Source organism: Chionomys nivalis, chromosome 7, assembly GCF_950005125.1.
Source record: "Chionomys nivalis chromosome 7, mChiNiv1.1, whole genome shotgun sequence".
NCBI classification, from domain to species: domain Eukaryota; kingdom Metazoa; phylum Chordata; class Mammalia; order Rodentia; family Cricetidae; genus Chionomys; species Chionomys nivalis.
Window position 1 is genome coordinate 80,387,431 of NC_080092.1, and position 15,608 is coordinate 80,403,038.

General features: G+C 46.7%; 2 protein-coding genes across 4 annotated transcripts in view; both read right to left on the reverse strand.

Moving 5' to 3' along the window:
* The window catches only part of Klhl11 (kelch like family member 11), a 28,736-nt gene extending 26,985 nt beyond the window's left edge, over positions 1-1,751 (reverse strand). For both annotated transcript variants that reach the window (XR_009057369.1, XM_057773556.1), the window contains exon 1: positions 1,177-1,751. Coding sequence is in view for 1 of the 2 variants with exons in the window: in XM_057773556.1 (XP_057629539.1) it covers positions 1,177-1,715 (539 nt within the window). In the remaining variant the exon portion in view is untranslated. The remainder of the gene's footprint in view (positions 1-1,176) is intronic.
* Positions 1,752-5,795: 4,044 nt separating this feature from the next.
* Positions 5,796-15,608, reverse strand: part of Acly (ATP citrate lyase) — a 50,256-nt gene continuing 40,443 nt past the window's right edge. For both annotated transcript variants that reach the window (XM_057774414.1, XM_057774415.1), the window contains 7 exons: positions 14,618-14,772; positions 11,102-11,252; positions 10,775-10,918; positions 8,464-8,577; positions 7,694-7,776; positions 7,390-7,466; positions 5,796-6,755 (listed from right to left, as the gene is read on the reverse strand). In XM_057774414.1, the coding sequence (XP_057630397.1) occupies positions 6,661-6,755; positions 7,390-7,466; positions 7,694-7,776; positions 8,464-8,577; positions 10,775-10,918; positions 11,102-11,252; positions 14,618-14,772 (819 nt within the window). In that variant the 3' untranslated portion in view covers positions 5,796-6,660. The remainder of the gene's footprint in view (positions 6,756-7,389; positions 7,467-7,693; positions 7,777-8,463; positions 8,578-10,774; positions 10,919-11,101; positions 11,253-14,617; positions 14,773-15,608) is intronic.

The window sequence follows — 15,608 nt, forward strand, 5'->3', positions numbered from 1 at the left end:
AGCTAGGAAGGTCGAGAACCACTATCTTAAGGGCTCCATTCTCACTATGATGCTTTTGTTCCTTTTAACTGCCTCCCTCCCTCCCTCCCTCCCTCCCGTCCAGCTACAGGACCCTACTGTTCTCTATCTCTCTATGTGGGGGTTTTAGATTGGCAATCTCTAGCTGAAGCACACTACCTTGCCACCGACATCCCTTTATTATGTCTTTTGAACTTCCTCTATCCACCCAATTTAAAAATAGCTCCTCTCAGCTGGCCATAGCAGTGCACTCCTTAAATCCTAGCACGCAGAGGCAGGTGGATTTCTGAGTTCAAAGCCATCCTGGGCTACATAGTGAGTTCCAGGACAGCCAGAGATACATAGGAAGACCCTGTTTCGAAAACAAAAAACAAACCAAACAAACAAACACCCCTCCATCACCCTCCACATTACATTCCGCTGTATCATCACAGCTGTGACAGCCATTCAACAGGCTAGACATTCATTGTTAAACGACAGGAGATCCGTAAGGAAAGGGATTTATTTTCATGTGTTTTGTTCACATGAAAATCAGTGTCTGGTGCACACCTCGGCTCAAGAGGTGCGTGTTAAAGGGTTTGTAACAAACAATACTACCATCCCTAAAAACGGCGTCCACCTGCCTCCTCCAAACCGACCTCTGGGCCATCTTTTTCTGGCTCCCTACCATCCATTTTCCACAATAGCTAAGTAAACCTTTGGAAATATTTCAGTCAGATCATCTCTCTACCCACTTTCTCATCCATCACACCCAGTAAAATGCTAAACTTTCCCCAAAGCATCTCATACACCACCCTCCCCGTCGCCCGGCAGATCCAGACTCACAAGCTGGATCCCGACCGAGGGCCTTTGGGAGCCTGTGAGGCGCGTCCATCCGCCTTTGCACTGCTAATTTCTCTTGCCATTCCGAGGTCGGCTTAAATGTCAGCTCCTCCATCCCGCAGCTAGCCTTCCACTGCTTTTTTTTTTTTTTTTTTATGTCGTCATCACACAGCTTTTCACCGTCTTTGTCCCTACACCGGGAACCTGCGCTCTAAGGTGCAAGGCGTACCAGCTAGACTCTCAAAGGCATCCTCCGTGCCAGGCGCGGTGGCTGTCCCGCCCGTCCCCGCAGACACGACCCCTCCCCAACCCCCGCTCGCCCCCCCCATCGTCTACCTGTCGGCCAGCTCCAGCACCTCGTGCACGCTGCCGGTGCTCACTCGGATGCGCCCGGTGTACATGTACTCGATAACGGCTTCCACCGTGTCAGGCTCGGGTCCCGGCTCCGAGCTCCACTTGCGCATCTCCACCCGGCCGGAGCGCGACTCGGAAAACTGGCCGGAAAGCAAGGGCGTGAAGTATTCGGTGGCGGCGGCCAGCACCGAGCGGTGGGCACGGAACTCGCGACCTCCGGCCCCCCCGAAGCACAGGGTGATGTCGCAGAACAGGCCCTGCCGCCGCTGCTCGTTCTGCCGCCAGGACAGCTCGGAGCAGTGAGTGCTGCACTCGAAGTCCTCGGCCTCTGGGCCTGGATCGCCCCCGCTCGCCTCCATGACAGAGATCCCGGGCCCGAAGTCCAACGTGCTACCTCCTCGGATCTCGGCAGCCAGGCTCGCCGAACCGACGGCGGCAGTCTCCATGCTCTCCATCTCCAGCACCTGGAGAGATGCAGCCGCGGCCGCCGCGGCCGCCGCAGCCGCCACCGCCGCCGCCATCTTGAAGCCGCCGCACCGGCCCCTCAGCTTCCGAACGGTGCGGCAACACTGGTGCGACACAAAGGAATTCTGGGATTAAATAGTGCGCGCGGGGCGGAGCTGCGCCTGCGCATTTCCGCCAAGCTTGCGCTTTCTAGTGAGGCAAACTGGGGGCGGAGGGGGTTAGGGTTGCCGTCTGTGCGTGTTTTGTTGAATTTTCTACTTTAAATTGCTTTAGAGGCTATCCTCACCACCACACGCACACACAGAAACTTAGTTTGTTTGATTTTGAACTCGCTCTGTAGATCAGGATGGCCTGGAGCTCACAGAGATCCACCTACCCCTGCTGGGATTAAAGGCATGTAACCACCACGCCCAATTTATATTTTAAAACGTGGCTTTGGCTGGGCAGTGGTGGGGCACGCCTTTAATCCTAGTACTGAGGAGGCCGAAGCAGGCGAATCTCTGAGCTTAAGGCCAGTCTGGTCTACAGAGCGAGTTCCAGGACAGCTAGAGCTTTTACACAGTGAAACCCTGCCTTGAAAAACCAACTTAAAAGTATTTTTTTTCGAAACAGGGTTTCCTCTGTAGCTTTGGAGCCTGTCCTGGAACTAGCTCTCTATACCAGGTTGGCCTCGAACTCAGAGAGATCCACCTGTCTCTGTCTCCTGAGTGCTGGGATTAAAGGCATGCGCTATCACCGTCCAGCTTTTTTTGTTTTTTAATTTGTTTATTATGTATGCAGTATTCTGTCTGCATGCCAGAAGAGGGAACCTGATCAAATTACAGATGGTTGCGAGCCACCATATGGTTGCTGGGAATTGAACTCAGGACCTCTGGAAGAGCAACTAGTGCTCTGAGCCATCTCTCCAGCCCCTTAATTTTATTCTTTTTTTTTTTGTTTGTTTGTTTGTTTTTCGAGACAGGGTTTCTCTGTAGCTTTGAAGCCTGTCCTGGAACTCCCTTTGTAGACCAGGCTGGTCTCGAACTCACAGAGATCCGCCTGCCTCTGCCTCCCGAGTGCTGGGATCCTTAATTTTATTCTTATCTAAGTGTCTGTGTATATGCTCATGTGTGCCCTGGAGCCTACAGAGAACAGTGGAGCTCGAGTTACAGGGGTGAAAGACTCACCTGATGTGCTGGAAGTCAACTTGGTCCTCTGAGGGCCTTTTTTTTGTGTGGTTTTCTTGAGACAGGGTCTCTCTGTGTAGCCTTGGTTATCTTCGAACCCACTCTGTAGACCAGGCTGGCCTCGAACTCAGAGATTCACCTGCCTCTGCCTCCCAGTGCTGTAATTAAAGGTGTGTGACTCCCAAGTACTGGGATTAAAGGTATGAGCTACTATTTCTCTTTGAGACTGGATCAATCTAGTGTAGCCCAGGGTAGCCTTGAACTCACAGAAATCCCTCAATCTCTGTCTCCCAGTGCTGGGATTAAAGGTGTGTGCCACTGGCCTCTATGGCTAACTAGTGATTTAGCTCTGCAGTCTGATCTTCAGGCAAGCTTTATTTGTTAGATCACAAAATGTCTTAGAGGGGTATGGTGACTTACACCTGAATCCTAGCACTTGGGACCCTAAGGATGGACCATTTCCAGTAGGTCAGCCTGGGCTAGATTGTCTCAAAAACCAACCAACCAACCAACAAAAAAATCCCCTGCATTTCAGCTAAATACATGAAGGTGAGGAGTTATGGGCATTGCCTTCTTTAGAACACAGGGTTAAACAAGGTAGTGTTGAATCAAATGTTTGCCACACAGCCACCATTTCATATATAGTAAAGTGAGGAACGAGCCAGCCTGGTCTACAGAGTGAGTTCCTGGACAGCCAGGGTGCCATAGAAAAATGAATAGAAGCCACTTTGGGACTTCAAGCAAGGAAGTGCAGTGTCCTAATTCGATTTTCTTTTTACATTTATTTAGTCTAGGGAGGTAGTATAGTTGTGCCCCGGCACACCTGTAGATGGAGAATGTTCAGGAGTCAATCATTTCCTTCCACGTGGTTCCTGACATATTCACGCGGCAGGCTCGGCAGCTGATGTCTTCACCTGCTGAGCCATCTCACCAGCCCTCAATTTGATTTCTAAATGTCACTGGTGTCTGTAAGGAGGATGGATTGTACCAGGACTAAAGAGGAAATAAGGGCACCAGTTAGCAGACACAGATAGATCAGAGGAGAGTTCAAGGGTAAATCAACAGAACTCGGAGCCCAGGAGAGCAGAAGGGTGACTCCAGCTTTTGGCTTAAGTCATTAAGCCTAGAGTTACCACTAATTGAGAAGGTGAAGCGCAGGTTAAAAGTGAATTTTTCAAAAGCTCCTGTTTTTAAAAGCTTTTTCTTTCATTCTTGAAGATTTTTCAAAAATTACTTTTAATTAAGTGTAGATGTCTCTACATATGTGTATATGCAAACGAGTGAAGGTGCCCTCAGAGGCTAGAGGTGTAGGATTCCCTGGAGCTGGAGGGTTACAGATGGTTGTGAGCAATCTAATGGTTCTGGGAACTGAACTCGGGATGAGCAGCAAGTGCTTTTAACCACCAAGTCATCTCTCCAGATCAGCTTTCTTTTTCTTCTTCTTTTTTTTTTTTTGAGGCAAGGTTTCTCTGTAGCTTTGGAGCCTGTCCTGGAACTCGCTCTGTATAGACCAGGCTGGCCTCAAAGACACAGAGATCCGCCTGCCTCTGCCTTCCAAGTACTAGGATTAAAGGCACAGGCCACTACCACTGCCTGGCTGCTTTTTCTTTCTTTTAAGTATTTATTTTTACTTTATGTACAATGGTGTTTTTCCTGAACGCATGCCCGTATGAGGGCATCAGATCTTCTGGAACAGGACTTACAGACAGCTGTGAGTTGCCATGTGGGTGCTGGGAATTGAACTTAGGTCCTCTGGAAGAGTAGCCTGTGCTCTTAACTCCTAGGCCATCTCTTTACCTTCCGCTTTTTCTCTTTTCAAGACAGGTTTCACAGCCAGGTAGTGGTAGCACATGCCTTTAATCCCAGCACTTGGGAGGAAAGCCAGGAGGAATCTCTGTGAGATCAGGGCCAGTCTGGTCTACAGAGTGAGTATCAGGATAGCCAGGGCTACACAGAGAAACCCCGTTTTGAAAAAAACAAAACAAACAAACACCACCAACAAATCAGATTTTGCAGCCCTGGCTGTCCGAAAACCTAGTAGGTGCCAAAGAGATCAGGCTGGCCTTGAACTCTTGATGTGGGATTTCATTGGTCAATAAAGAAACTGTTTGGCCTCATAGGTTAGAACATAGGTGGGTGGAGTAAACAGAACAGAATGCTGGGAGGAAGAGGAAGTGAGCTAAGACGCCATTTCCTCTCCTCTCTGGGGCAGATGCGATGAAGCTCTGACCCGGGATGGACATAGGCTAGAATCTTCCCAGTAAGTGCATCTTGGGGTGCTACACACATTAATAGAAATAGGTAATCAAGATGTAAGAATTAGCCAGTAAGAAGCTGGAGTTAATGGGCCAAACAGTGTTTAAAAGAATACAGTTTGTGTGTCATTTTGGGGCATAAGCTAGCCAGGTGGCCAGGAGCTGGGTGGCAGGAACGCAGTCCGCAGCTCCTTCAACAAACTCTGATCCCAAGTGATGGAATTAAAGGTGCCACCAAGCCGGGCGAGGGTGGCGCACGCCTTTAATCCCAGTACTTGGGAGGCAGAGGCAGGCGGATCTCTGTGAGTTCGAGACCAGCCTGGTCTACAAGAGCTAGTTCCAGGACAGGCTCCAAACCACAGAGAAACCCTGTCTCGAAAAACCAAAAAAAAAAAAAAAAAAAAAAAAAAAAAGGTGCCACCAAGCCTAAACTTTAAGGTTTTTATAGCCTTTGGGGGTGGGGTCATGACTGGATATATACTGGTATTTTCATTATCTTTTTCTTTTTGAGAGATGGAAGTGGATTTTAAAATGGTAAAACTAAGAGCTGGGGTAGTGGTACACACCTTTAATCCCAGCTGAGGCCAGCCTGGACTACAGTTCCAGAGCTGGGGTAGTGGTATAGTCTTTAATCCCAGCTGGGGCCAGCCTGGACTACAGTTCCAGGACATCTCGGTCTCAAAAGCAGATGACACAGAACAGTACCACGCCACTGTTACTGTATAGTTTATTTAAACCAAACATGATAATACAGAGAGGAGACTGAGGTGGCAGCTGCCCGAATTTTTGTGGGTTACAGATGTAAAACAGCTGTATGAGGCTTTGGACCCACACTTCAGTAACAGACAAATCAGCTGCATAAACACAGAACATGAGACATGAGACATTTCACAGCTTTTTGCTTGTGTTTCCATTTTAAACACTAGTATGTTACAACTTTACATTTAAGTTACTACGCCACATATGTGTGACAATGGCTAAGGATGCAATGGTCCCCACCCCTCCCCGACATAAGAAGACACTGATCCGTAACACAGAACATATCAGTGGGATACTAAATGAACCCTTAACACATAACACAGAAAAAAAAAGATCCTTAAAAATCAGAAATAATACAGTGTTCTTCATGTTGTGTGAAGAGGAATGGGAAGTGGGACACCAGATGTGAGTGGGTCCTACAGACAGACAGTATCTTGATGTCTTAAAAGTTGCATTCCCTTCCTCCAAAGGAAAAATAAACTTTTAACTAATTAAAAAAAGAAAGCAACATTATAAGGCCCTAGAAGAACACTATTCTGAGAGTACTTAGTCTTCCATACAATAGATACAGCAGGTAGCAGAGCAAATGTCACAAGTATTGGCTTAGTTTTCAATTTCTATGCTTATATATATAAAATACTAAGCTTTGTGTGGACTGCATGGATACTAGCCTGCAGGTGTTGGTCTTCCACGCCTGTACATCAATGGCTATTTCTGATCCAGGCCCAGCCTATAATGGACTCTGCTTCCAGCTCTCTGTCCATTCTTACTCAGGAGGGAGCTCTTGTCTTCCTTTTATTACAGCAGGGTTCCTGACGCAGTTACATGCTCATGTGCTCCGGAAGAACATAGGAAATATCATCCCATGGGTGACGATACAGGCCCTGCTTCAGCCTCTTCTGATCAAGATAGTGCCCTAAAATGGAGCCAATGCTTAGTTTCATGGCGGGTAGACGATGGGGAGGGAAATCTTTCTGACACACAAATGGGGACAATGGACTGGTGATGTAGCTCTGTGGTAAGGTCCCTTGCATAGCAGGTATGAAGCCCTTCCAGGGTTTAACCCTCAGCACAGGGCACAAAAGGCTACAGTGAGGTAGAAAACAAAACCATAAAACAGCACACGCACTCACACCCACACCAAAACAGGGCAGGAATTCCAGATTCACTTCATTGCTAGAACAGCTAGACTTGGCAAAAAGGGAACTGCTAGACTGGATTTTACTTTTCTTAACTAGTGAGGGAAACTATTCCCTGTAATAAAAAGAACACAGATAAAGAGAAGAAGAAAAGTTAGCCAGGCAGTGGTGGCACATGCTTTTAATCCCAGCACTCAGGAGGCAGAGGCAGGAGAATTTCTGAGTTCGAGGCCAGCCTGGTACAGAGTGCATTCCAGGACAGCCAGGGCTACACAGTGAAACTCTGTCTCAAAAACCCAAAAGAGAGAAGAAAAACAAAAAGCGTGCTTGGTGATGATGTGACAGGTAAGACATTTGCACACAGGAAGTAGTGTAGCTGACACAAAACCCTCACGCCAGCAGCCAACTCACCAATGAAGCCCATGCTCCTTCCTAGCACAAAGATGCCGTTGAGGGCGCCAATGTCAACGTACTCATCAGCTTCCTCCCTGAAAAACACAAACAACTTGTACTCACATGACCCCCTTCAGAGACGGCACTCCTGCCCAGAGAGCAGTCCTACAGTTTCAAAGAGGAAAAGTGGGTGCTGTAGGTGGCAGGGCCAGAGGCAACTTTTAATGCCTGATGCCTCGCCATACTTTCTAAGTCCCCTCACAGTTGGGAGGATCCAGCAACAAGACTCAGCCAGAGCTGGAGCAGAGGCTATGATGCTCACCGGGTGAAAGAGCCACAGTTCCTAAGCATGTCCACAAATGCAACGCCAATGAAACCGTCCACATTCAGGATAAGATTTGGCTTCTGGGAAAGCAAAACATCCAAAGTTTTATCATGTCTCATTTTCTCTGTTAGTTACGACCACTGTTATTACTACTGTTACTACAACAGTTAATTTTGATAAATAACTTGACTGGACTAAGAAGCTCCTACGAGATCAGTAAAGCTCATGTCCTATCTCTAAGAAGTTTCCAGAGAGGATCTGATATGGAGAGACCTGCTGTGACTATGGGAAGCTCCACCCACAAGCGAGGAGCCCAAGGGAGGGGACCGAGAGAGCTAGCTGCGAAGGCACAAGCCACTCTCTCCTGCCAGGCCTTCCCTGACACCCCAGCCTGGACCCCCTAGAAGTCACCGCATCAATCCTCCCCCGTAATGTACTTCTGCCAGGTGCTGGCGCAGCAATGAGAAGCGGCTAACATGATGACATGATGACTAGGAATTTTGAAGCCACTTCCTCCCTCCCCGCCCCGAGATAGGGTTTTTTGCTGTAGCTTTTGGAGCCTGTCCTGGAACTAGCTCTTGTAGACCAGGTTGGTCTCGAACTCACATTGAAGCCATTGTAAAATTACCTATTTGAGCAGTGTGTGGGAAATGGATGACACCCTCTACTAACAGTGACTTCAAATCCAGCCTGTACTACAGGAGTCCTTGTCTCGACAGCAAAACAAGACAAAACTCCCTGAAAATCGGAAATCCAACCTTCGTTACCTTTGAGGTGGTGATCTTCTCCACTTCCAGGGCGTAATCGAGCAGCGGGGTGGCGGGGAAGTGCTGCTTGACAAAGTCTTTGAGGATCTGCACTCGCATGTCCGGGTTGTTTATCTAAGAAGACCGGTTACAGAAACACCCACTCAGACACGGCCCGGCAAGTGGACAGAGCTGTGCCTGTCTGATCCTGGAGCCAGCGTGGGGGCCTAACTGCTGCGCACAATTCTGTGTCGCATACCCACAATGACAATGCTGGGAAGCAGAGAGGTTTACAAGTCTCCTTATGTCTCATCTGAGTCTCAAAACAACCTCTGTAGTGATCTCTTCATTACAAGAAGGGAACTACACCCCCCGAAATGTTCAAGAAGGAACAGGGGGTTAAACTCAGCCATTCTTACTCTGTTGTAGGCCTGGCCATAAGCCAGGCTTCCCACCAGCTCTGTCATCTGGTCAAGCTATGAAAAAGTTCTGCACATGCTGAGAACGGGGCAACAATGCACCCCAAAATCTTAGAAAAAGATCCAGAACTGTGACACTGACTAACAGCCATCTTTTATAGAGACTGTCTCATCCTGGGTGGGTGGCTGGCTGGCTTGTTTTTTTGTCAATAAGTTAGAGTTATCTGTGAAGAGAAACCTCAAGTGAGAAAATGTCTCTATCAGAATGGCCTATAGGTGACTCTGTGGGACTATTTTCTTGACTGATCATTGACGTGGAAGGTTCAGCCACTGTGAGTGGTGCCACCTTGTGGTCCCAGGTTGTATAAGAAAGCCAGCTGATCAAGTCAATAAACAGTGTTCTTCAGTAGCCTCTGCTTCAGTCCCTGCCTTGAGTCCTTGCCCTGGCTTCCCTCAGCGAAGGACTGTGATCTAAGAGTTGTAAGAAGACATAAACCCTTTCCTTCCCCCGGTTGCTTTAGACCAGGGCATTTTCATCACAGCAACTGAAACCCTAACTGGATGTAGTGGGGCATGCTTTTAATTCCAGGACTTGGGAGGCAGAGACAGGAGGATCTCCGTGAGCTCAAGGCCAGCCTGAACTACAGAAGGAGTTCCAGGAGAGCCAAGGTGTGGAAGAGAGACCCTGCCTCAATAAACAAACAGAAGAGAAGAGGAGGAGGAAGAAGATGAAAAGGAGGAGGAACCCTAAGACAGAGACCCCACAGCTAACAAAAGGTAAGATGATTCAGAAACACCTTAAATCTGAACACTAGTGACCTGAAAGGACATGCTATCAGGACATTCAGATGCCTGTCGGTCCTGCACAGGACCACACTGTTTAAAATACTCTGTCTTTCCCTATAGGTCTATTCCAATTGGACTTGCCTAATATTATTACTTCTTTCTTTTAAAATCATTTATTTATTTATTTATTTATTTATTTATTTATTTATTTATTTATTGTGTAAACAACATTCTGTCTGTGTGTATGCCTGCAGGCCAGAAGAGGGCACCAGACCTCATTACAGATGGTTGTGAGCCACCATGTGGTAGCCAGGAATTAAACGCAGAGACCTTTGGAAGAGCAGGCAATGCTTTTAACCACTGAGCCATCTCTCCAGCCCATATTATTACTTTTCTGAACCAAGTATCTGTCTGGCTTGCTTTAGCCAATGAAATGTGAGTAAAGGGCCAGAAACGGATCGGTGGGTTAAGGCACCTGCCACCAAGCCTGACAACCTGAGTTCTAGCCACATTGTGGAAGAAAAGACCTGACTCCAATAGGTTATCCTCCGACTGTCACACCAAAGTCACATATAGACCCCAGTGAGGATAAGCACAAATGACAGAACAGTCACAGCCAACCCAGGGCAGGTACAGTATGTTTGCTATAGGTCACTGAGATTTGTGTAACACGAAGTACTACCTGGTAGAAGGCAATGAACACTTCTCCTTCTTGATCTTGGCTCCTTCTCCTACAAGTTCATTTGGAAAACTGAAACTGAATGAACTAAGAACCCTTAGGGCCATCAACCTGTATTATGATCGGGAAAGAGTCACCTTACTTTTGGTATCTGTCTATATATCCCAAGAAATGCCCTGGGGGTCAAGAGCTTGAGTGTTTCTTTCTTTCTTGGTTTTATTTTCATTTTAGGTGCATAAAGTGTTCTGCCTGCACGTATGTGTGTGCACCACCTGCGCGCTGGCATCCAGAATCCAGAAGAGGGTACTGGGAACTGAACCCAGGTCCTCTTTAAGAGCAGCAAGCACTCTTAACTGTGAAGCCATCTCTCCAGGCCCAAGTGTTTCTACTCAACTGACAATCTCTTGTTACTACCCATTCCAAGACCTTAGCGGGAACAACAACTTACCGATTTTACTCGGTGGCCAATGCCCATGATCAGTTTTCCTTCCTTCTTCATCTTGTTCACAAATTCCATGGGAATAATGCCGCTGTCAAATGCTTTACTGAACATCTTCGCTGCTGCATCCAAGGCACCCCCAAATCGATCTCCCTGCAGGAGAAACAAACCCACACTGCCCTGAGTGTGATTGTTTTCCTAGCCTTGCAAACCAACCCAGGACACCGGAAACAGCATCTGGTCTGGGGATTTATACCCAGGGGCTCCTAGAAGGAGCCTGCTGCACTGAGGCAGCATGATACCAGAGTTGTGACCTAGCAGGAAGAGCAGACTTACAATGGTGAGCAGCCCTGATGTGAGGCTGGAGACCAGGTCCTTTCCAGCCCGAGCACAGATGATGGTGTTGTGGGCCCCAGAGACAGCTGGCCCGTGATCAGCCGTCACCATCAGACACATCTCAATGAACTGGCAGGAATACTTGGGCAACCTAGAGGAGGGCGCACAGAGGGGCAGGAAGAAGAGTTGGAACAAAGTCCGGGAGCTACGATGACAAGGGCACACTTGTTTCCACAGCCTGATTCTACTGCCAATTCCAAGTAAAACCACTCCTGATTCCTGCAGTTATCAAACACTGCAGAACACGATGTTCATCACCGAACTATCTTTCTGTCCATAAAAGGTTTCTGAATGTTCAACGACCAAAATTCCAATCAAACTGCAATGAATCAGCAGTGCTTGCCCATGTTGCTCGTGACGTCATCGCAGCCTTAGTTCTGAATACATAATCCACATACTGTGCTGTGCACATGCTGCCCTACTGTGCGACGCCAACAAATGCTGCCTGAAACCCTTGGCTCTGACTTGAGGCTGTGGAACATCATGAACTGCTCTTTTCACTATACAGATAAGGACTTTCTCCCTTTAAGAGGCATATATGCCAGGCGGTGTTGGTTCATGCCTTTAATAACAACACTTGGAAGGCAGAGAGGCAGGCAGATCTTTCTGAGTTTGAGGTCGGGCTTGTCTACAGAGCTAGTTTTAGGACAGCCAGGGCTACAGAGAAACACTATCTCAAAAAAAAAAAAAAGAAAAGAAAAAAGAAAAATAGAAAGAAAGAAAAGAAAATATACTTTTAAATATAGAAAAGAGAGACATTTAATATTTTTCTCCCATCATCCCTAGTATATAAATACCAACGAGCGTATCTTTGCATTGTGTTGTGTCAAAATGTTTGACTTTAAAAATTGTTGCTTGAGTTTCATAAAAAGTTGTTAAATCAATTTTAGTTTGGGAGTAAGAAGGAATTTCCAACAATTTCTGAGTGTCATTTCACTCGTATTTTAATAAATAAATAAAGCTTGTCTGAGGATCAGTGAAGTAAAACAGCCACACTGGTCAGCCTTACAGACCAGGCAGCAATGACACACACCTTTAATCCCAGTAGCCACACTAGCTTGCCATATAGAAACCAAGCGGTAGTGGTGTAAACCTTTAATCCCAGAACTAGATAGGAATATAAGACGGGAGGAGAAAGCTCTCAGTCTGTCTCATTTGGAGGTTTCCTGGACGCAGGATCACCATTTGTGGACCAAGGTAGAGGTAAGAGCCAGTGGCTGGCTGCTTTGCATTTTGGTCTTCAGGTTGAGTTTTTGTTAATAGTGCCACATTTGGCCGTCAAACCCACGACCCTGAGATTAAGAGTCTCATGCTCTACTGACTGAGCTAATAGTCCTGAACATACTTTTGCCATTCGGTAGTAAACAGTCATCCAAAGTGGTGTTGTCAACATTGACAAACATAAAATCAAAACACTGATTTCAACTCTGAAAACACTAAAGATGTCCCATATCCTGTACCATTAGACATGCAGCTAAAATTTAATTAGTTTGTGTGTGCATGTGGGGCATGCACATGCATGAAGATGCCAGAGGTATATGTTGGTTGGGTGATTTTCTTAATGGCTCTGTACCTTATTTGATTGTTTGTTTGCTTAGTGAGATTGTCTCACTATGTAGCCTTGGCCATCCTTGCCTCTGCTGGGATTAAAGTGTGTGTGTGTACCACCACACCCTGCCATCACCTTGTTTTTCGAGGCAGGGTCTCTCATTGAACCAGAAGCTCACCATTTCAGTTAAGACTGGCTAGCCAGTGAGCTCCTGGGGTTCCCCACATATCCCCTTCTCCCCCAGCACTGGGGCTACAGGATACTGCAACTATGCCCAGCTAGGGATTCAAATTCAGGTCCTCTGGCTTTCACAGTAAGTGCTGTTACCAACTGAGTCATCTCTCCAGGCTAAGACAGAATTCTTTACACAAAAATAAACAAGCAAATTATCTCATGAGTATATAAACTTGTTCTTGTCTTTAAGGAGTGGTCAAACTATACATATAGCAGAGAATTGGGTTTTTTAAGGTTACTGCTTTGCTTATAAATTCACAACAGTTATATTTAAAAACACAAATAGAGGAAAACAATGTTAAGAATTATAAAAGATTTACACTGAACTAGTCTAAATACCAAAGAAGTAGAGGCAGCTGCACGCTCATTTTTAGACCCAATTAATATCACCTGACAAAGACAATTGTGTTTAACATACCTCATTAAAGGCTAAGAACGCTTTTGGAGTTTCGCTAGAGCACCATTTACGGACACTTAGCACACTGTTACTTAACCCTCAAGCTGATAAGTTATAATTGGACTTTTCTTTTTTTTGAGACCACAAGCTTGCAAATAGCTACGTGAAGACTTATAATTACTGGCCTTAGTTTAGGGTTTCCTAAAACGAGCTCTTATAACTTAACCGGGTTTCTTTTTTAATCTACATCTGCCATGTGGTTACCTCTCCTCTGTACCATATGTCTGACAAGAACTGTTTTATAATAAATTCATTATCAGTAAATATTTGATTTGTATACCTATTTTATAAATCTATACACCTGGAATTACAGAAAAACTTTATGGGCGAGGCTGGGTATCGTGGTGCACTCCTTTAATCCCAGCTTATGGGAGGCAGAGATGATGGATCTCTTGAGTTTGAGGCCAGCCAGTTTGCACATAGTGAAACCCTTTTTCAAAAAGATGAAAAAAAGGTCAAAAAAAAAAGTGGGCGAAGGGGGAAAGTTTAAGATGCCTCGGTGCTCAGCATGAGCGTCTGTTACAGGATTTGGTCTGTACCTGCGGCTATGTCTCTCAACATGCCTGCTACCAGAAGGGAGATGCACCCCGCCCCACACATCCTGTACTATCAATCTACCCACTAATGATCAAGGGCCAAGTCTGGAAACTGGGGATGCAAAAGTCCACTGAGAAACCTGCTCAGGCGCTACACCCTGAGTTTGTCCAGGAAAGGCCGAGACCATGACTGCAGTACTTCTGCAGGCAAAGGCAGGACAGAACCCAAGGCTTCCACATGAAGATCCGTCCAGTGCTGTGCGGTCATGTCTGCTGCCTTGTCAGCTGTCAGCCTCAAGGGAAGACTAACCTTAGGAGTCATGGAAAACACATCTACAATTCAGGCTGATGAGAGACAAAATTTGCCAAGAGGAAGTAAGCACGTCTGGGGCTGCTCTGCAGCTTCACAAGGTGCACTGGGTAAGCTCACATCTGTCCAGATTCCCTGCGGACCTTGAGCTCACTGTAACTGTCCCAGTTCTTTAAAAGGTCTCAAGGCCTCTCCTGAGGCCACTCGTTTTCCCTTTCCTGATTTACAGTGACCTTCTGGTCCTTTCATTTAAGTCTGTGGCCACATTATTGATGACACTCCTCAGTCTGCCCACCCCAACTCCTGCATCCGTCTGAAGAGGACACAGACTCTGACAGTGCCTTACCCACCCCTGCCCACCATGCCTCACCTTCTCTGGAACCAGAGGAGACCAAGGACACCACCAATGCCCATCTCTTCCTTGAAGACCTCAGTGATGGGCATGCCTGCATAAATGAGCTCCTGTCCTCGCTCATCACAGATGCTGGTCATGAACGAGGCAGGTTTGCGGATCAAACCCAGCTCCTAAGCAGACACAGGGGACAAAGAGACATAGGATTATAGTGACCATCAGAGACTTTTTTCCAAGATAGCTATCTATGCGCTCAGAAAAAAAAAATATATTGGTCACTCCGAAAATCAAGCAGCAATAAATACCCAGAGAAACTCTTTTTCAACAAGCAGTGGCCAGCAAGGTGCAATGGCGCACACCTTTAATCCCAGCACCCAGGAGGCAGAGGCAGGTAATCTCTGAGTTCAAGGCCAGCCTGGTCTACAGAGCAGGTTTCAGGACAGCCAGGAATACACAGAGAAACCCTATCTTGAAAAGCCAAACCAAACAAACAAACAAAAAAATTAGAGGCTGAGCACAGTGGTACACATCTTTAATCCCAACACTGGAGGCAGAGGCTGGCAGAGCACTAATCTCAAGTCCAGCAGGTCTACACAGCTGGTCTCAGTACTGCCAGGACCATTTAGCTAGCTTGTCCATAATGTGCCTTTTCCTTAATGGATCTGAGATCTATTGATGTCTGTACATGGACAATCTAGCTAACTCCTTCTAAGTGCTATGTGGCACCTCGTCAAAATATATCACCATCTCCTGAAAATCTCCTGCGATCAACAACAACTAAGTAAAATCCTTAGATATATTCCTTTGTACTGTCCAAGGAATGCATTTCTTAGAAGTAGCTGTCCAGACACAAAATTGCTGGGTCACGAGGCACCAACACTTTCCCTTTTTTTGAGACAGGATATTATGTACCCCAGGCTGGCCTCAAAACTGTCTCTATGTAGCCAGAGAATGACCATGAACTTTGACCCTCCCGCTTCTCCTCCTGAATGCTGGCTCCAAGCACCTA